Source organism: Vidua chalybeata, chromosome 17 (genome assembly GCF_026979565.1).
Source record: "Vidua chalybeata isolate OUT-0048 chromosome 17, bVidCha1 merged haplotype, whole genome shotgun sequence".
NCBI lineage: Eukaryota > Metazoa > Chordata > Aves > Passeriformes > Viduidae > Vidua > Vidua chalybeata.
In genome coordinates this window covers 7,402,937-7,423,892 of record NC_071546.1, presented here as the reverse complement: position 1 = coordinate 7,423,892, position 20,956 = coordinate 7,402,937, and the positions used below count along the sequence as shown (strand labels likewise).

General features: G+C 58.3%; 1 protein-coding gene across 1 annotated transcript; it reads left to right on the top strand.

Annotated features, from left to right (window-relative positions):
- Nucleotides 1-1,712: 1,712 nt before the first annotated feature.
- DNMT3B (DNA methyltransferase 3 beta) lies at nt 1,713-20,898 on the top strand. Its single transcript, XM_053958285.1, has 19 exons — nt 1,713-2,049; nt 5,624-5,750; nt 6,404-6,504; nt 7,623-7,706; nt 8,193-8,381; nt 9,508-9,666; nt 10,387-10,494; nt 11,241-11,382; nt 11,739-11,867; nt 12,286-12,330; nt 12,816-12,895; nt 13,179-13,291; nt 13,672-13,855; nt 14,097-14,181; nt 14,659-14,897; nt 15,056-15,146; nt 15,358-15,506; nt 16,144-16,229; nt 17,387-20,898. The coding sequence occupies exons 1-19, from the start codon at nt 1,945-1,947 to the stop codon at nt 17,526-17,528; spliced, it is 2,358 nt and encodes a 785-aa protein (XP_053814260.1). The 5' UTR covers nt 1,713-1,944; the 3' UTR covers nt 17,529-20,898.
- The last annotated feature ends 58 nt before the right edge of the window (nt 20,899-20,956 follow it).

Genomic DNA, 20,956 nt, shown 5'->3' with positions numbered 1-20,956 from the left:
TGGACGTGATACCAGGATGCCGGCGGGTACCAGGGGGTGGGGAGCTCCGGTAGGGTGTGAGACACCAGAGGAATGTGGAACCCCCGGAGAGGGATGCTGAGCCCCGCGGGGGTGATGCAGAGCACCGGGGAGGCATCGCTGCCGAGCATGCGGGGAGCCGAGGCAAGGGGGATGTGGGGCGCCAGGCGGTGGTCCCAGGCGATGTGGGGCAGTGGATGGAACACTCTGGGGCACCGGCGGGTGTGGAGTCGCGGCGGGGGAGGATGTGGCGCCCCGGGGGATGCGGGCCCTGGGAGAATGCGGGACCCCGAGGGCTGCGCGCCCGATGGGCTTGGGGGGCCTGGCGGGTGCAGTGGCGGTGCGGGCCCCGCGCTCCCCTCCCCCGCCATGGGGCGGTGAAGGAGGAGGAGGAGGAGGAGGGGCTGCCCAGCACGGGCAGGGTTAAAGCGCCATGTAACCGGAGCGCGGGGCTGTCGGGGGCCGGCCGGGGCGCGGGCAGCGGCGAGCGGCGGCGCGGCCCCGCTGGACGGCGCGTCCCGCCGCGGCGCAGGTGAGCGCTGGACCAGGGGGACCGGAGGGTCCGAGCCGGAGCCGTGGCACATCCTCGTGGGCGGCTTTGTTGTCCGCGGCGGTGGCGGGGTACAATGAGGCGGGAGGGGAAGGCGGCACCGGGCGCACCGGAGAGCCGCGGCGGGAGCGCCCCGGCCGGTCTGGCGGCCCCGGTGCCCGGTAACCGGGGACTCGCGGCTTCGCCCCGGGGGCTCGGACAGGGGGCAGAGGGTGATGGGCCCGACCGCCACTTGTTGCCGGCCCTCGGCTCTGGGGGGTCTTGTAGGGTTCGTTGCTCCCACAGCTTCGGGCATGGTCCCCTAAGTCCCCCTGGTCCCGCCCACCCCTCCGGTCCCGTTGCAACTTTGGGAGTTTCCCGCGGAAGCGCCGCGAGCCCCGGGGGCGCGTCCCGGGACTGTCACGGCGGGGCCGGTGCGGCACCTCCCGCGACCCGCGGGGCCGGGCCGGGGCTGAGCCAGGGACTGCGGCGGGAGGGTCCCCTCGCTGATACGGCGAGTGATGGCTGCGGGGCGGGGGTGGTTCGGGGGGGCCGGGGACCCCTGCCCGGCTCGGTCGTCCCGGGCAGCGCCGCCTCCAGGCCGGGGGCACCGTGGGGAGCTGCCGGGGGTACCGGGACACGGTGGCGCTGCTGCCCCGGGCCGAACACCTTTGTTTTCGGTTATCGGTCGGGGATCTGACAGCGCATCTTCCCTCTCTGTTGGCAGGAAAAAGAGGTTCCTGGCGGCGCCTCGGGCGCGAAGCCTCCCGGGGGTCGATCCGGAGGGACGGGGTGGCCGGAGCAGGTATCGACCGGAGGGCTGTGCTGGCATCCTCCTCCTGCCGAGCCCGCGGGGAGCCTCCGGGGAGGGGAGATCATCGGAGAAGGAGGAATGAACTCTTCGGAGTGGCCCCAGCGTGGGGCACAAGTCCCGGGAAGCCGGGAGAGGGGAGCGGCGGGGGGACTCCTGGGCGAGTGGTGGTCCTGGGGCAAGAGGTGGTCCTGCACCGACCTCCCTCGGAACGGGAGAGGGCAAGGAGGGGGTGGCTGGAGTGTGCTGCCCTGAGCAGTACTAGTACTCTCCTGCCTCAGTTTCCAGTTTCCAAATTTTTAATCAGCTGAGGAGGAGTGAGGCCGGGTATCCCAGTCCCCCCTCTGGGGCTGCACGGGGCTGGACGGGCGGCCATGGGGACAGCGGGGTGTCATTGTCATCTTTACGTCCTCTTGTTCGGGGGGAGAATGAACCGGTGACGACTCGGGACAGAAGACTGGCCACCTCTGAGCGGGCCTCACCTGTGCACCGCAGCCCCCACAGCCCCCAGCCCTGCCCCCAGCTACTGCGCGCCGGCAGCCCCTGCCCCACGCCGGGGGGCTCGGCCCGGCTGGATCCCACCGGGATGAACATGGTAAAGAGCCCGGAGCCGCTGGAGCAGCGCTTGGCGGGGATGGTGGCTGTCCGGGAGACGTCTCCAGCCTGGTCTGCGCTGGGAGAGGAGGGGCCGGTTTGTGTTTTGTTTCTTTTCTTTAACCCCGCTTTGCTGAGAGGCAGCGGGGAGAGCCGGGGTGGGCGCCGAGGGCTGCGGGGGGAGCGGAGCGGGGCAGGAGGAAACCGGGGGAAATGGAGGGAAGTGCCGGAGCGGGAGAGCAGAGAGGCCAGGCACAGGAAGCGGGCAGGGGGAGCCTGCCCTTCGCCCCCTGCCCTTCCCAACGAGCACATCTGCGAAATCGGCGCCTTTCTTACGGAACTGCCAACCCAGCAACTCCTTTCTTCCCAGGATTAGAGGGAAATGTGCGGTTTGGGGAGACTTAAAGGCCATTAGTGTGCACCACAGCCCAGAGCCAGCCCGGCCATTAGGGTCCTTTATTTCTTTTTGTTATTCAAACAGGGCTTGGGCGATGGCTCCATCCCAGCCATGGGTAAAGCTTCCCTCCAGCCTTTTGATATGCATGCCCCTGTCTGGAGGCAAAGTCCGAAACCTCCCCACCTCCTGGGGACATGCACCTGATAACAGGGCGGCCTCTTTTCTCAGCAAGGAAAACTGAAACCAGCCTGGGCCAGGCTGGAGGAGCAGCCCCGGGAGCAGGGGCAGGGGTCCAGTCCAGAGCATGGCCCAGCCAGGTGAGCCCTGCCCACCCTGCCCTCTCTGCCAGGTGAGCCCAGCCATCCTGCCCACTCTGCCCACTCCGCTCCAGGGTGGCCGGCAGTTGTGGCCAGGCAGGGACCAGAATTCTCTAAGCAGTTAATACTGTGGCATGGTCTTTAACCAGTTTGGCAAATCTTAAAGAAACTGGTATTGCAAAATGAGGGCGGGCTGTGGAGTCAGCGGGTTCATTGTCTACTCGGGTGGGATTTGGCTGCAGGGCACGTACTGGTCACCAGGCAGTGCCGGGGCTGCCGCTGGTGCCGGGCTCTTGGGGAGCGTGTGGCAATGGAGCTGGAATTGTGCATTATTTGCCTCCTCATGGATTCCCGTCTGTAGTACATGACTGTGGAGCACCCGGTGTGTTTGCAGGGCGCTGGGCAATGCAAACACTGCAGGGTTGGTCTCCCGTGAGCCAGCCCATGTGAGGGCAGTGCTCTGTTTCTTATTATTAATGCCCTGAGTGCACATGTTGGTGTGTTTTTGCGAGGGGAGGTGAGGACAAAGAACCAAGCCTTCCTCCTGAGCAGGAGGGGCTGAGCTCACAAGGATGTGGCTCCTGCAGGGGACTCTGGGTGGTCAGTGGGCAGCAGGATGGGCTCCTGTGGCTTCAGCACTTGGTGCAAAGTGCAGGAGGAGAATGGGATGGGAATTGCAGTCCTGCTGCATAGGTTTAGGATTTTGGGAGAGACACTTTCAATGAGCGGTTTGTGCTATGGTCTGCTGTTCCCTTTCCTGTCAGAGGATGGTGATGGGATGTCCTCAAGTGATCCTGGGCAGCGCAGCTGGAGAAGGGCACGGACCAAGCAGGGAGCTGACGTGCCTGTGCTCACGGCAGGGCCTGTGGCCCGTGCAATGCACCCACAGAGCTGTGACCTGTGTGTCTCTGCTCTGCCAGCGAGCAGTTCCTTCCGAAGGGATAACTCTTTTTTTCCCACTTTATAACTGGAATAAAGGCCATGGGGCAGCTCCCTAAGCTCGTGGCAAAGCTGAGCTTGGGGCATCAGATGTTCAGTCCCGGCTGTGTCCCTGGCGAGACCTGGCAACTGTGTCACCTTAGCCCTTCACCTCCCCAGTGCTGGGCTGACAGGACACCCTTGCCTGGTGTGCTGGACATGAGGCAGTTGTGGGGCTGAGGAAGGAAAAGCCATTTTGAAGTGCAAGTTTGAACTTCCTGGACTCAGGTTCCTGACAAAGGAATGAATGCAGAGGTCATCTGAGAGTCCCAGTGGAGTTTTGTGGGTGCAGATGTTTGGGAGGGCTGGGAGGTATCCTTGCCTGCTTCTGTCCTCCCTGAACCTTACCTGCCTCATGCAGCTCCATCTCCTTGTACCCTTTGGTTCAGATCACCCTCTTGCTGGGAGAGCAGCCTCCCTGTAGGGATTCCCAAGGGAGATTCACTTTTTGGTGAGTTATTCTGGTTTTGGTGGCAGCATTGCTGCCAGTCATGGCTGCTGCTGCTCTGCAGCACTGTGGGCTGGGGAGAGGGAGCAGACCAGGAGGAGCTGGCCCTGACCTGGCTGTGTTGTGCTGTGGTGGATTGCTGCATCCTGGAGCATCTGGGGCCATGTGGGACCATCCGCCTGGGCCGGGGGCAGGCAGCGAGTCTGGGCAGCTCCCAGGAATTGTTTGCTGGGTCTGGGAGCAGATGTGCTGCAGCAGAGGGATTTCTGCACACACAGCTGTGGGGGGTTATGCAGCGTCTGGTGCCATTCCTCCCCTCCTCCCTTTGTCCAGGGGAGAGGCAGTATGTGCACCGAGGTTTCTGCCTGTGAAGGTGGGTGCTGGACACCTGTTTTCCTTTGTGTTTGAGTGTTACCAGGTTTTTAACTTTGCCCTCTTCGTCCAAAACATCAAACTCCAACTGGTCTTTGTTTGTCAGAGGTGCTGACAGATGATTTCAAAGCAGAAATCTCAATTGCTGGGGCAGTGGTTGGAGGTGATGCAGAACGAGAATGACACAGAAGGGGTGGTGGGCTGGAGCTGGGGTCTCTGGAGCTGAGGGGGGGGTGTTACTTTGGCTTCCTAACAGGGCTGTAGGTGGGCAAAGCGCTGCGAGCTTCTCAGCTCTTGAGTTACGTGCTGCTGAAATGACTGTGCTGCTGAAGAGACAAGTTGCAGCACAGACCCATAGCCCGGCAATGAGGCAGCATAGTTCATGGCATCCGGGTGCCTCTGGGAGAGCTGGGAGCTTCTACTACAGAAAACAGGAGCCAGGGAGGGCACCCAAGGGAAGGCAGCAAGCAAGGCAAGCCCCAGCTCTGCAGGGGACACCAGGGCAGGGGCTGCCAGGATGCACAGCCCCCTGCTCTGCCCCTTCACCCTGGGGCAGGGCAGCTGAGGCCAAGAGCGGGGGGCAGGAGGAGTTTTCTCCCTCGGTGAGAGTTTAGTGCAGGCTCCAGGACTTTGCCCCCCGTGGCGGGCTGCCTGCCTGTCCTACTGCTGCAGGAACAGCCCACCCACCTGTGGGCGTGCTGGGCAGCTGGAATACAGGGAGGCCAGGGAGGCTGGTGGCCCAGGGGTGGGCTCTCCCCAGGGGTGGGCTGGCCCCAGGGGTGGGCTGGCCCCTGGTTTCTACAGGGTGGCCAGGAAGTGCAACTCCCCTCCAGACAGGGTCTGTCAGAGTGAGCTGGGGCTCGGCAGCTCTGAGCCAGCGTACAGATGTTGGGGGAAAACCTGGTGTTTCCTAAGGATAAGTGGGTTTCATCTGGGACCTCATTTAGATGGAGCTGGTTGGCCTTTAGGGCCACCACATTTGTGTGGAGGTTATGTGCAAGTGCTGTTTATTTCCCAGGACCTTTAGTTGCATCTCCAGTCAGATCCCTCTGCTAAGGGCACAAAGTTAAAGCTGGCTCAAGGACCTCACTCTGTCTGCTTTGCCCTCCCCAGGGCTTCCTTGCACATCTGAATTTCCTTTCCATTCTGGCTTCTACAGGCGACCATGAAAAAGGACAAGAGCCATGGGCAGGATGAGGCAGACTGTAGGGCAAAGCTGATCCTCATCAACGGGGACAATGCACCTGGTGTGGTACTGGAGGCGAATGGGAAGCCCAGCACTCCAGGTGAGGGTCACCACACTGAGCCCAGAGTGCTCCAAGGATGCTCAGGGTTGGGGATGTCACAGCCTCTGTCCCAGGCCTTGCTGGGGGATGAAGCGCTGTGGCTGTGGCCAGAGTTCCCCCATGACCCCAGTGGATTTCTGTGATCCAGGAGCACATCGAGGCCATGGTATGGTTGTGGGAGTGGGGGCCACACTGGGATGCTGGCTCTGCCCCCATGGAGTGAGGGAAGTGGGGGAGCCCCTCCAACCTGAGGGGTGCCATTGACCCGAGGGGTTGCGTAGCTGCTCCTGAGATTCTCCAAATCCCACCTCTTGGGTTCACAAGGTCCTGCTTTAAATGACCTGGTGACAAGCCTGGAAGAGCTGGCATGTGGCCTCCTTGTGCCTCTGAGCTTTCAGGAACAAGGGAGTAGATAAGAATCTGCCCATGCTTGCTGCTGGTCCCTCCCAGTTTTAGGGACAGATGTGTGATCTGGGGCTGTGGTGCCACAGTGGGGAGCCCTGGGGACACCACTTGGCCCTGCCTCCAGCCACATATCTCCGAGATGAGGTTTGGGTGTCTCCAAATTGTGCTGTGGGAGCAGTGGGAGGCTGGGGCATGCAAGGACATGGCCAGGTGGGCTTGCAGAGCCTGAGGCTGCTCTGTCTTTGCAGATTCCAGGGGCCTGGGGCTGCTACCTGTGAAGAAGAAGGACAGCAATGGAGACCTCTCCAAGGAGGACCTGGCCTGGCCACTCGATCTGCCAGTGCAGAGGGTAAGTGAACACCTAGGGTGTTTTTTGGGTACTGTGTGTGGACAGCATCTGGTGCCAGGATCCTCATCTCTTCCCCTCTGGGCTTTTCTTGTGCTCGGTGCCAGAGGAACAATCCAGTGGTGAATGCAATACTCACAGCGTAATGTTTTAATTTTTAAATTCCTGCTTCTCATGATACAACAGTAGGAGGGGGTGGTGTGGGATGCAGTGATGCCCATTACATGTTGCAGCAGCCTAATAAAATAATTTTGCTGATATTTTCTTTAAAGTCTTGACGGTATTGATAGACTGAAACATCTCGTGCCTCCCACTGTTGGGGTGAGCTGCTTTTAGCTGCCATGGGGCTGGACCCCGATTTCACCCACCCTCTTTTGTTGACTAGGTTGACAAACCTCCAGGGTCTGGAAGCATTTTTGCCTTCTGGCTTTATTGTTTTGAGTTAGAATTAAAACCCAAGGTTGGAGATCTGCCTGAGATGAGGCAGCTTCCAAAAGAAAGAGCCATAAATCCAGTGGGTGAAAATTGAGCTTTCCCACTATGTTTAGTATGGGGGCTCTTCACTGCAAAATCTCATTTAATTTTGAACCTCTGTAATGCTGGGTGCAGGCAGCAAGTCTGGGCTGTACTGTACCTCTGACCACCAGGGAAGGGCTGCCCTGGGTGCTGCTGCAGGGCTGGCATGGGAAAGAGCACCCATGGGAGTGTGAGAGCATCCAGGGTGTGTAAGAGGGTCCATGCCTGGGACAGTGCTCTGGAGTGGTCTGTGGTTCTCCTGGCATCCCAGTCCTCCCAGCTGTGGCTCCTGCGCTCTCTATCATTCTGAGTGCAGTGGGCTGCAGCAATGGGGCTCCTGAGCCTTGCAGAGATGCTGTGGAGCAGAAAGTTGCCCAAAGGGGCTCAGCACAAGGTGCTTCCAGCATCCATCTCTCTCCTCTCACCTTCCCCAGGTCACTGCTTGTGGTGCTCAGCCCCATGAGGCACAGAGTGCCCGTGTCCCCATGTGAGGAGGGCACCCATGCTGTGGCCCCTCTCTGTTCTGGTAGCAGGTGCAACCCTGGGGCAGTGCTGGGTGGGAGAGCAGCCTCAGGCAGAAGCCCACCCTGTGCCTCATGTTCCAGGCAGGGCGGACCCGGCAGGAGATGCGGATCAAGGAACCAGCACGCAGTGTGGAGACTCTCAGGGACCTGCCAACTCCTGTGCGGGTGAGGGTCTGGCAGGGCCAGGGCTTCCCTGGGGCTTCCCGTGGGCTCCAGGGACTTGCACTGCTGCTATGCCCTGGTCAAGTGTCTTCAGAGATGGTGTAGCCTCCCTGTGCCTCAGTTTCCTCTGTGAAAGGGGTTGTGTTTGTGCTGTATTTTGCCCCTGCTATGAACTGGGTGCATTGAGCACCCTGAGGAGCATTTGGGACAGGAAAAAGGGAGGGGGCAGTGGTGCACCATTTGCTCTGGGTCTGGCAGGTAAAAGCAGAGCAGTTCTCTTGCAGATGCCCCTGCTAAGGGCTCTCCTCTCTATTCATGGCTGCAGTGGTGCCCTCACTCCCTGGCTCCCCCTCTCCCATCCCGATTGCAGGGCTGGGGAGTGACACGGGGCTGTGTGTGATGTGGGGAGTGGGGGTGATGTGGGGCAGGTCTCTGCTCCCCCTGTCCCTCTCCCTGCTGCATTCACACTCTTCTGCCTCCACCATGCAGAGCTCCAGGCGCCGCTCTGCCGTGTCCACACCCGTGACCATCGACCTGACAGAGGAGGACTCCCAGGACTCATCCCGGAGCAGCAGCACACTCTCTGGAAGCAGCTCCCAGGAGGGGCAGAACGGCTCTGCTGACCTGGGGGCCGAGGAGACAGAGAGCAGAGACACGGGCACGGCGCTGGAATACCAGGTACGGAGGGGCTGAACTCTGCTCCTGCACCCAGCATGGTGGGGGCAAGGATGAACCTCTGTGACTTGTCCAAAACAAACTTGGAAACCTCAGTGCTGTTTCTCCTGCCCACCTATCCCTGCATGCCTTCCCTGCGTGCCTGATGTTGCCAGGCTGTCTCCATCTATCAGGCTTGGATGCTTTGGGGACCAGCCCCACCAAACTGCCACTGGTGCCACACGTGGGCCCCCCGAGACACACATGAGTGTGCCGTGTGCCATGCCCTGCTCAGACAGGCAGTTGCATGTGCAGAAAACATTTCTGTCGGGGATGCTGGAGAGAACCGAAGCTGCTGGGGCTGCAGAGCAGGATTCGGCGCCTGCGGGCCGCAGGGCTGGGCCCCAGACTTGCAGGAATTGGGCAATTGCATCTTGCTGCATAATTAAGTATGTAATTGCAGAACAAAGCTGGAGAGGAGGGCAGAGAGGTGACTTTTCTCTGTGTGAGGTTCCTTGCTGTGCACAGCACCCAGCGTGGCCTGCGATGGGTCCCATCAAAACTCTTTTCTTTTCCTTCTCTGTTTTGGCTCTGCCACATTTCGTGCTCTCTGCAGCAGGAACAAGAGGAGGGCGGGTGGGTGGGTGTCCTCTCCCTGGGGTGCGGCCACACAGCACAGGCTGAGCTGTGAGCCCTGTGAAGGGGCTGCCCCGTGCCAAGGAGGAGCCTCATCTGCTGAGGGCACCCGGGGAACAGCCTTGGTGCAAGGCTTCCCTGTCTTTGCAGAGACCCTGGGAGGGCAGGCAGGAGTGGACACGCACGGGGCCCGGTGCCAGGTGGGCTGTGCAGGACGGAGCATGCACCACACTGTGTGCCAGGCATGGGCTCAGCATGGGGCTGGCACACACAGGCCTCCCCACCAAGCTTCAGCGTGGATCGGGGCTGGGATACAGTACTGCCAGGGGGGGGATGGTTGGCCCTGTGCTTGAGGGAGTGGTTGCAGTTTTTGGACATCACTGCACAGAGGTTCTACACGCGTGACACACGTGGCGACGCACCAGGGCTATCCCCTGTGCTCCAGGGCTCTCCTGCACAGCTGCCCAGACAAAATGGAGAGTTTGTAATTTCAGCTGATGTGTTGTGCTTTCAGGATGGGAAGGAATTTGGAATTGGGGAGCTTGTCTGGGGAAAGATCAAAGGTTTTTCCTGGTGGCCAGCGATCGTCGTCTCCCACAGAGCCACGGCCAAGCGCCAGGCAGTCTCGGGCATGCGGTGGGTGCAGTGGTTTGGAGACGGAAAGTTCTCAGAGGTAAGCCTGCTGCCCAGCCCAAGACACCCTTCCCAGCACGTTTCTGCCCCACTCCTGAGGCTGGCTGTGGGGGGTGTGTGTGCTCCTGCAGCCTCCCAGGCCTCCCCTCCCAGTGTTAAGCATAGCCAGGCCCTGGCAGGTTCTCATGGCTCTGGTGTCTGTAACTAATCACTGTAGGCTGGTGACAGCATCCAGACATGGGGACATCTGCCTGACCACTTCACAGGGTCCATGCTCCAGAGCTTCTCTTGTCACTCCCTGCCTGGGGAGGGATGTCCCCTCAGAGCCCTGTCACCCTCACAGAATCAGTATCCTGAGTTGGAAGGGACCCACAAGGATCTTCAAGTCGCACTCCTTCCCTGCACAGGCAGCCCTAAAGTCCCACTGTATGTGTCATCCAAACACTCCTTGAGCTCTGTCAGGCTCCTGCCATGACCACTTCCCTGGGGAGTGTGTTCTAGTGCCCAGCCATGAACCTTTTCCTAATATCCAACGAGGATATCCAGCCCCTCCCATGCTGCAGGCAGGAGGGAGGAAGTGCCGTGCTGGTGTCACACCAGCAGTGCCGGCAGAGGGTGCAACCCACCCGTCCTTGTCACACTGCTGCTCCTGGCAAAGCTGCCACTGGGCTTCCTCCCGTGGGGACTGCACAGTGCTGGGGGGCTATGGCCCAGCAGGGCATTCCCATCTCACAGGTGAGGTCTTGGTGCTCTGTCCCAGGTTTCTGCAGACAAACTGGTGGGACTGATGGCCTTTAGGCAGCATTTCAATTCCTCCACGTTCAACAAGCTGGTGTCCTACCGCCGTGCCATTTACCATGCTCTGGAGGTAACCACCAGGGGTGGGTGGATGGGTGAGGAGGTGCCAGCTGAACCAGCTGGGCTGTGGGTGGCTGGTGGGATGGGATGCAGTAAAACCCTCCTTTCACTGCTGAGATGATTTCCAAGTGCAGCTGTGGGGCCAGACTCTGCTTATCCTGAGGGTTTGGGGGTAGCTGCTGCTGCCCAGGGTCTCACTGCTCCAGAACCCCAGGCCAGACTCCCTGTGAGGGCTTGGACGTGGCAGCATCATTGCAGCAGGGCAGTGCCAGGCTGGCCAGAGGTGTCCTGGGTCAGTGCCAGATGCCCTTTGAAGTCAGGGCTAGTGCTGAACACCTCTGAATCCAGTTCCCATCCAAGGGATGCACCACATGTCAGCCTGTGGGGCTGCAGACCCACAGGCACCTCTTCTGCCTTTTCTTCCTGCCACTTGCCATGGAGCAGAATCTGGGCAGGAGCTTTGGCTGGGCTGTCTCTGCTTCTGGCTCCACTGGGGCTGGTGGAGGACAGATGGGCTCATTGTAGGGATGGAGGCACCCTTGGCTGTGGCCAAGGGCACACCCAGAGCGGGAATCCATCAGCTGCCACCATCCTGGGGCCACCAAGCCGTGTGTGTGTGTGTGTGTGTGTGTGTGTGTGTGTGTGTGTGCTGGGTGGGCAGGGGGCCTGGGGCTGTGGCTCTGGCAAGCTGTGGCTGCTCCCCTGACAGAGACCACCCTGTCACCCTCTCTGTCCCCTGCTGCCCATCCCCATCAGGTGGCCCGGAGCCGGTCGGGGAAGACGTTTACAACTGGCCCCAGGGAGTCACTGGAGGAGCAGCTGAAGCCCATGATCGACTGGGCAATCACTGGCTTCAAACCCCTGGGGCTCAAGGGACTGCAGCCACCCAAAGGCTCAGGTGAGGTGGTGGCATCAGCTGGCTGGGGGCTGGTGGAGGGCTGGCATGGGCAGTGGCCACTGGGGGCTGGCCCCGGCTGAGCCTGCTCACCCTGTGCTGTGGCCATACCAGTCTAGTCCCAAGGTGATCCTGGGGCTTCTCACTGGGACCCTCAGTAGCATTGCAAAAAGCTGGAGCGGCCTCCAAGCCCCATGGAAATCGGACCTGGCAGAGCCTTGTGCCATGTGTGACGACCCAGGTGGCCAGGAAGGGTCCTGCTGTGGCTGGGGTGAGACCTGGCAGGCCTTGGCAGGAGGTGCCCAGGGCCAATCCTGAGGCTGGAGGCTTGTCCTTAAGGAGGTTCCTTTTCCTTGCAGAGAATGGGGTGCTGAGGAATGGGACAGAGGAGGTGGTGTCCTTTGAACAGTGTCCCCCCACCAAGAGGCTGAAGACCTATCCCTGCAACAGCAGCAAGGAGCAGCGTGTGGAAGAGGACCAGACCCGAGGTAACCAACAAAGAGAGCTGGGGAGTGGCTTGGCCTGGGCTGTGCACCCCAAGAGCACTGAGAAACCATTCTGGCAAAGGGCTTGGCTCTTCCCTGGAGCCATAAACCTGGTTTCTGAAGGCAAAAGCTTTTGTGGTCTGGTGGTGCTGACTAGTGCCTTACAAGACACCAGCAAACCCAACTGCAAGACATGGGCTGGGCCCCACCAGTGGCTCAGCTTGGAGCATGACCGTGTGCTGCTACACTGAGCTCTAATATCTCCATCAGTGAAAGGATGTGGGCTTTGCACCAAAATCTCTCAGCAAAGCTGGAGTAGTTCTAATGCAAGAAATAAGGCACCTGTAAGAAGAGTGCATTTAGAGTTTGTAACATAAGAAATGATAATGTCTTTTTTTTTTTCCTTTTCGAATTTATAAAGAGCAAATGGTTTCTGAAGTTACGAGCAACAGTGGGAAGCTGGAAGGTAAACGCTGGCTCTGTCTCTCCTTGCAAGAGGTGTGAGGTGCTGGGGGTGCCCAGCAAGGGTCATGGGTCCTCTTTCAACTGCACCATGTAGGAAGGGGGACAGGGTGCTGAGGGGAACAGGGTGCTCAGGGGGAGAGGGTGCTGAGGGGAACAGGGTGCTCAGGGGGAGAGGGTGCTGAGGGGAACAGGGTGCTCAGGGGGAGAGGGTGCTGAGGGGAACAGGGTGCTCAGGGGGAGAGGGTGCTGAGGGGAACAGGGTGCTCAGGGGGAGAGGGTGCTGAGCAGATCCTCCATGGGAGCCACAGCCATATCTGGATGGGGTTCCAAGGGCAGGCCCCATTTGGGTGCAGTTCTGAGCGCAGGCTTTATCCAGACACGGCTCCAAGGCGAGGCTCCAGCCTCTGCAGCCTGTGGTGGGGTGTAAGGGGGCCCTGCCCTGGGTGCTCCCTGCCCTGGGTGAGCACGGCTCTTTCTGTCCCACAGAGAGCTGTTTGTCCTGCGGGAGGAGGAACCCGGCCACCTTCCATCCACTGTTCAAGGGGGGCCTCTGCCAGACATGCAGGGTAAGTGCTGCTGTGCTTGGGCTGAGCGGGAGCCTGGGGCCAGAGGATGGGGCTGGGGCCCAGCCAGTGCTGCTGGGACAGGGGCTGCCTGTGCCAGGTGCTGGCTGTGCCAGGTGCTGGCCATGCTGTGTTTCCCACGGGGCCTCGCCACCTTGAAACACTGAGGATGTGCATCTCCAAAATCTTGGCATGTACTGAGAATGGAGCAAAGCTGTGTTTTCCACTGTCTGAGCACGGTTCCTGATCCTCTGTCCTTCTCTGCTCTTGGATGTCCTTTTGCTAGGATAGATTCCTGGAGTACTTCTACATGTATGACGAAGATGGGTACCAGTCCTACTGCACTGTCTGCTGTGCAGGCAAGGAGCTGCTGCTCTGCAGCAACGCCAGCTGCTGCAGGTGAGCCTCAAGTCTCTGCTCCTGGGGCTGAGGGCCTGGCATCCTTCCCAGGGAGCTGCAGGAAGCAGGGTCCTCCATGAGCCTGGGCAGGGGCTGTGCTTCTCCCCAGTTGGCTGCCATGCAGCATCTCCCAATGCAGCCTACCTACCCTTACTGAGCCAGGTATCACCTGAATAAGCCCTGTGGAGGCTGGCAGGAGACTTACCCATGCCTTGGTCACCAGCTGGTGTTAGCAGCTCTAATAACCAGGGTACTGCCTGCAAAAATATCCTGTAAAATGGTGGGGGCTCCAGTCCATGGCAGGGGAGACTCCAGGAGAAGCTGGGGTGACCTAAAGGGGTTTCTGGGGTGACAAGCACAAGCTGTTGTGGTTTGGGCAGGTGCTTCTGTGTGGAGTGTCTGGACGTGCTGGTGGGGCGAGGGACGTCGGCCAGAGTAAAAGAGCAGGAGCCCTGGAACTGCTACATGTGCCAGCCCCATCAGAACCACGGCGTGCTGCAGCGCCGGCAGGACTGGAACACTCGCCTGCAGGACTTCTTCACCAGTGACAAGGGACAGGAATATGTAAGGGGTGGGGGCAGGGAGCCTCTTGTGCTGGGATGTGGGGAAGAGGGTTAGTGAGGGCAGGGCAAATGACTTGGACTTCCTCTTCCCTCTGCCTTGGTCTTGTTCATCCACCCTTTCTAAGGGTGCCAGGCTCTTGGTCCCACAGATGCTCTCCTGAAGGTGGAGGTGCTGCATTCAGAGCCTAATGGGACAATGCAGTACTGTCAGGGCTGGGGCTTCATGGCTGTCTCCATTGCAGGCTGCACCCAAAATCTACCCAACAGTTCCTCCAGCGAAGAGGAGGCCAATTCGAGTGCTCTCGTTGTTCGATGGGGTGACAACAGGTGAGGCAGTAGGGAAGCACTGCTGGGCAGCTCTTAGCACTGGGCATTGGGGATGAATCATTCCGTGGGCTCAAACCTGTCTCTAAAAGCATGGTGGGGAGGAGGGGGTGAAAGCAGGGAGATCCCCATCAGAAGAGGGATGAGGGCAGGGTCTCCCTTTCCTGCTGCACAAGGCTGTGGAGGAGGGGAGGGATGGAGGGAGGGCATGGAAGGGGAAGGGATAGAGGGGAGGGCATGTGTAGGCACCTCACAGAGGTGTTCCTGCTGTGCCGAGTGTGATCTGGGGTGGCTGGTTCCCTTGAGAAGCCAGAGCTGTGGGGACACCAGTAACCAGTAGTCTGAAGTGCCTGAGGGCAACTGGTTTGGCTCAGTTCACTCAGCTCTGGCATTCTGCTTTCTGGGAACAAACCTGCCTGGAGGAATGGGTCAAATAAAAGTTTACTCACCCTGAAGTGCTGTTTGACTACACCCACCTAGGACATCCAGGAGCAGCCACATCGAGCGGTGCTGACGAAGGAGACTTGGAGGCTAAAGAGAGCAGTGCCACCTCAGACCTCTGTCCGTTGGCAGGGTACACAGTGCTGAAGGACTTGGGCATCCAAGTGGAGAAGTACATTGCCTCAGAGATCTGTGAGAACCCCATTGCCACGGGCAAAGTGCGGCCCGAGGGCAACATCACCTACGTGCGTGATGTCAGGAACATAACCAAGAGACATGTGAGCTCTGCTTCTGTGGGAGCCTGAGGGACATGGCACCATGGGGGCATGGGTCTCACCCCACCAGCTCTGGGGCAAGCTTGTGCCCTGCCCCATCGGGGAGGAGAGACCCATTTCTGTGCCATTCCCTAACGATCTGGGTTGTCTGTTCTCTGTAGATTGAGGAGTGGGGTCCTTTTGACCTGGTGATTGGTGGAAGCCCCTGTGACGATGTCTCCCTTGTGAATCCAACCAGGAAGGCGCTGTTTGGTAAGTCTGCTTTGCCTCTGCTGGGCTGCATACCTTGGGATGTTCCTGGGCCGTGGAGCCTCCTTACAGCCTGGGAAGTGGTTCAGCCCCAGGCTGTATTGGTGATGGGCTGTCTCCATACTCATCTTGGCGGGGAGGGCAGCCAGGCCCCCCAGCCCCACACCCCATGCCCCAGCTGGTCCCAACCTGCTGCTCGGCTTTTTCCTCGCAGAAGGAACCGGGAGGCTGTTCTTCGAGTTCTACCACCTGCTCAACTACGCTCGTCCCAAGGCAGGCGAGGAGCGGCCCTTCTTCTGGATGTTTGAGAATGTGGTGGCCATGAGGATCAACGACAAGAGGGACATTTCCCGGTTTCTGGAGGTAGGGATTGCTGACAGCTGTGGGAAAGGCGTTGGAGCAGGTGACATTTGCTGGGCTGTGCAGGGTGTGCCGGGTGTGAGGGTCTGGCTATGGTTTCCTGTGGCCCTGATGCTGGAAAACCCCCTGCCTGGTGCACATGCCAAGGAATCAAGTTTAGTCTTGGCTCTGGATCCTCCCCTCTGGCTTTCATCAGGTCAAACCCAAGCACAAGTCCTCTGGGGGAGGGGTTTTGCCAGCCTTGCAGAAAGCATCTGTTCCCAGCAATGCCTGTTATTTCTAGGGGGAGGGGGGGTCAGGACTGGGAATGAGTTTTAACTCTGTGGTAGCCAGGATGGGTTGTGGGTCAGCAGGGACCACTGGTGTAAAATCACCAGTGAAGGCTGGTCCTGGTCCATGGGAACCAGCACTGAGCACCCTGTGGTGGTCAATAGCTGCTGGCCATGGCCATGGCCTGGGAGCTCATGTGGCTGCACAGGCTGTTCTCTGGTATGAACCAGGGTTTGTGGGAGCTACATAATTTTGAGGATTTCCTGACGACTTTTAAGTCCCTGCACTGCAGTGGGAAGGGCTGTCCATGCAGGAGAGAATCAAGCCAACATTTCCTCTAACTTTCACTTCCCCTCTTTTTGGCTCACAGTGTAACCCAGTTATGATTGACGCGATCAAGATATCAGCTGCCCACCGAGCTCGTTACTTCTGGGGCAACCTCCCTGGGATGGACAGGTCAGTCAGTCTGCTCTCCTTGGATCTCTCACGGTGCTTTTGGTTTGTTTTATAGTGCCCATTTGTGTGGGTTTTTTTGTCTCCCTGGCTCTAAGCCCAGCTCCTGGGACCAAGAAGCCACAGCTCCCGCATGGGGCAGCTTCCCTGCAGTGATGTGCACACGATAATTAATGCTCTTACTAATAAGCAATGATGAGACTGCAGGGGTGAAGTGTAGCAGCATCCCCTGCCCTGACCCTGAAGGTTTTGGAGGGAGGAGTGATGGGGCTTGCTCAGGATGCTGTGGTGAGTCTGGCTGTGGGTGCACATGTGGACTGCCTTTGGGGTAGGGCCCAGGCTGATGTGAGGGTGCTGTATGGCAGCCCTGTGCCCTGGTCAGTGCAGTGGTTGTGTGTTTATGGAGGGGAACTGAGTGGCTGCTGTGGCTGTGGTGGGTGGTGTGGGGGAGCTCACACAACAGCCAGCAGCTGCTGTGGCAAAGCATGAATGCACCCTGCTCCACAATTCACACCCGTAGCACCCTGAATTCATGGCGAAACACAGCAGAAGGTCTGGGAGAGATAAATCCAATTACAAGCAGTCCATTACACCAAGTATGTGTGACAAAACTTGAAGGTTTTGCACGTGGATGCTTCTGGCTGGCCGGTAAACACAAGACTAGGATTAAATACTTCTGCTTGCTTATATTTAAATTGCCAGTATTTGTTGGAGTTAACACTAAGCTAAAGGCATTTGAAAGTAAAATAACAATTCCAAGCCTTTGTCATGTGAAATGGCTGTTGGACTTTCATCTGTCTGATTGTAAGGGAAGTGCCCAGCCCATGACTCAGAGCTACTCAGTCCTATCTCCAGGGAGTAGCCCTGGGGCAATGCTTGCAGAGGTGCTGCTGAGCAGAGGCAGGTGGGATGCCCAGGCACAGGAGCCTTGCCAGGAAATCCTACAAGGTGCAGGGCACTGGGGATGGTGGGAAGCCACGGCCTGGCCCCGTCCAGAACTGCTTAGGTCGCGTGGGACTGGAGAGCTGAATCCCCTTCCATAGGAGACTCCCGATGCTCATTGTCTTTGGGTGGCCTGGGAGCAGTGCTGGTGCTGCCCAGGGAAAGGGATTCCTGCTCCTGCTCTGCCTCACCTGCCCTCTCCTGCCTCTGCTCCGCAGGATCTTTGGCTTCCCCCTCCCCTACACCGATGTCTCCAACATCAGCCGCGGGACTCGCCAGAAGCTGCTGGGGGGATCATGGAGCGTCCCTGTCATCCGGCACCTCTTCTCCCCACTCAAGGATTACTTTGCCTGTGAATAGCAAACGGAGCGTCCCTCGTCTCTCTGGTAAAGATGCACAGCACCGCTGCTGTGGCGGGAGAGGGACGGGCACGGCCACCTGACCGCCAGGGCCCCGTCCCTCCCTGGCCACGTGCCGCGGGATGGCAGAGCCGAGGAATGTCTGTAACCAAAGAACCTGGCAGGGCAACTTCTTTAAAGGGACTAACAGTGATACGTAGGAAATGATGGACGAAGCTTTAATTACCCAGCACACGAAGCTCTATGCATCACTGATGAGATGGGAGTCTCATCCTCCAGAGCATTAACTATTCCTGTTTAGCCTGGAGCCGGGAAGTCACCACTTGCTGAGCAGCCAGTGTGCGGGCAGCTGCTGGGGAGCTGCAGGCAAACCTGAACTACAGTGAATTGGTGCTTTTCCTAAACAAACAAAACCTCTTGAAGTAACTGCCAAAAACCCCCAAACCGTAGCAGCAGGTGTAAGGGACCCTGCTCAGGTTACACACTGAACACAGGATCATACAGAAACCAAATCTTTTTTGTTTTTATTCTTTTTGATAAAATTTAATTTTGTTGTTTTAATGTCTATTGCTGCTTTAAGGCATTACATAAGAATGGTGGAGATTCCTAGACCTGAATGTAGCTGAAACTGAACTGTGAGGTGATAGAATTACTTTTCTAGCTAGAACTAAAGAAATATTGTTTTATATGTTTGGTTGTAGTTTACAAATATTCACTACTTCCTTTTTAAAGCATCTAAATCCTCTCCTTACATTTTAAAATCCTGCTGAATGGTTTGAAAGCTTACACAGTAACTGGAGCAGGGAGGATTTGGGCTCCAGGGTCTGTAAAGGAAAATATTCTTGGAGCATCCATTTCCCCAGTGAATGTGGTATGTCAGCAGGAAGGACAATGGCACCCTCAAATCTCAGCACCCCAAATGTCATGTAGGATGTCATGAACCCAAGCAGTGGTGGCAGGGCATTCCTTCCAGGGAAAATCCCACACAGCCCTCGTGGAGTGCAGGGACCAGGAGTGCAGCACTGCTCTTGCCTGTGCCCCTCTCATGCTGTACACAGGGAATGGGACAGTGAGGCAGGAAAGCACTGCCACTGCTGGGGGTGTACCTCTCCTCCCCTGTGCTCCCATCTCCCTGTGCATCCCTGTGCACAGAGATGGGATTGTGTGCCTGGCCCCAGCCTGGCAGCACCCTGGGGGCTCCTGGGGCTGTACCCCCGAACTGGGAGCTCCTGTGGCCACCACTGTGCTCACTTTTGATTGCCTTCCTCTACTCCCCAGCTTTGCCAGAGTGATTATCATGCTTTCCATGAAGTCCTGGGCACACTGAGCCTGTGGCCAGCGGGAAGGTGCAGGTGCCAAAACCTTTCGCCAGGTTTTCCGTAGCCACTGGGCTACTGTTCCAGCAGGCATCTTTGAGGATTCTGAATTCCAATGCACATTTCAATGCACTGAAACGACTCCCCCCTTGGTCCCTCTGTCCTCTCCTACCTCTGCTGTCACCTGGCTCTGGGAGAGCCCTTGGGCATCATCTCAAAATTATTCAGGTTCAAACCATGAGCCAACCCTCCACCCAATCAATGCCAGGCTGCCTTGCTCTCTTGCAAGGTGCTGTACAGCATCACTGGGAAGAACTTCTCTCCCAGCTCCTTCTACCTCTCTGGCACCCCTGTCCTTGTGGTGGAGGACAGCAGCCTCCCATTTTCCACCCTTGTGTGCAGTTTTCCATCCCAGCTCTGAGAACCCTCTTCTCTTGGTCTCCAGTCCAAGGCTGGGCTTGGGAATGAACAGCAAGGGAAGCCCAGGTAGTTTAAAATATTTTTTTTCCCCTGTTTTAAGCTGGAGGTTACTCTTTAGAGAGAACTCCTTGGGGGTTCATTCTTGGTGACTTGTTCAAGCCACATGCCTTAGTTAAGAAAACTCTTGAGGAAAGCCAAGCAGGCTGGTCCAAGTCATTGCTGGCACCTCCCATGCTTGACAAGTGCTTGGGGACACATAGCACCCTCTTGCCACCAGCCCCTGGACTGGGAAGATGGCAGGGTGGGTTCTGTGCATGCTGGAGGTGTTTGGGAAGCCTTGGCATTGCCAGTGCTGCACCACTGCTGTTGGACTCCTCGCCAGTCTGTGATCCTTATGTCCAGCTGGACCCCAGCCACAACACTAATTGCTCATCCCAGGTCCTTGCAGTCCCAGTTTGGAGCCCCAGCGTGGGGCCTGAGGGCCAACAGCCATCCAGTGCAGGGGCTCAGGGTGACAGCCATCCTCTGCTCTGGTGGGCTTGATTTTTCCAGACTGGGCCAACACGTGCCCTCCACTCCATGGCATCCCTGATCTTATGTACTCCAGATCTCACATCCTTTCCTATCTGATCAAAAGGAAAACAAATAGATGAGGGAAAAAAAGGACTTGGGGAAAGTAAACAAAGATAAAACAGGAATGAGAATTGTCTTGGCATTAAGCTCTCTTGATGAGAATTGTAGTAGACAAGTCTTCCTTGAAATGTTTTTCCCTCTAAGAGCTGCCTTTTATTTTGAGTTTATAACATGTTAAGGGAGGGGGAATCTCAGAAATTCCTTTTTAATACTTTTTAAAGGTTTCTAACTCTCCCTGGTGCTATTTTTTTAGGTTAAGGATTTCTAATGTTGAACATGTTGCGGGTTTTTATACAATCTTTTAAAAATGAGAGAAATGTATCATTTTTAACACATTTCACAGTTTTTGTATCCTGGAGTGTGGAAACTCGCAACTTTGCCTTGTCCACATGATTTCACTGGTTTCCATGTGGGAAAAAAAATGTCGACAGTTTACCATTTATCGTGTCTGATTAAAAATGAGTATTTCTGTATGGCTGGACAGTCTTATTGGGTAAATAAAGGGGGTTCACAGCAGGAGAAGGGGCACAGCCTGAGCTGCCCCTCTCCTGCTGCCGCTGAGGTGACACCAGTGACACCAAGGTGGCCGGTGCTGGTGTGCCAGGAGAGCTGGAGCCGTGCCGGGCTGTGCCGGGGTTCGGGTCCGGGCTGTGCCGGGGTTCGGGTCCGGGCTGTGCCGGGGTTCGGGCCCGGGCTGTGCCGGGGTTTCAGGGCCGGGCTGTGACGGGGTGCCGTGTCCGGGCTGTGCCGGGGTTCGGGGCCGGGCTGTGCCGGGGTTCGGGTCCGGGCTGTGCCGGGGTTCGGGTCCGGGCTGTGCCGGGGTTGCAGGGCCGGGCTGTGCCGGGGTTTCAGGGCCGGGCTGTGCCGGGGTTCGGGGCTGGGCTGTGCCGGGGTTCGGGTCCGGGCTGTGCCGGGGTTGGGTCCGGCCGCCCCTGTGCTCGCGGCCGCAGCGGCCCCGTCGCACCCTCGGGCCCGAGCCTTGCGCGGCCCCTCTGGCACGCGGGACCCCCCGTGTGGGCGGGGCCAGCGGCTCGGCCAATGGCGGGCGAGCGCTCGGGCG

Bases quoted from the DNA above. Each gene is read 5' to 3' on its own strand.
- DNMT3B (XM_053958285.1), top strand. From the start codon at position 1,945: ATGAACATGGTAAAGAGCCCGGAGCCGCTGGAGCAGCGCTTGGCGGGG. The intron at 5,751-6,403 runs GTGAGGGTCACC...CTGTCTTTGCAG, and splicing joins TGGGAAGCCCAGCACTCCAG to ATTCCAGGGGCCTGGGGCTG. The intron at 14,898-15,055 runs GTGAGCTCTGCT...TGTTCTCTGTAG, and splicing joins GGAACATAACCAAGAGACAT to ATTGAGGAGTGGGGTCCTTT.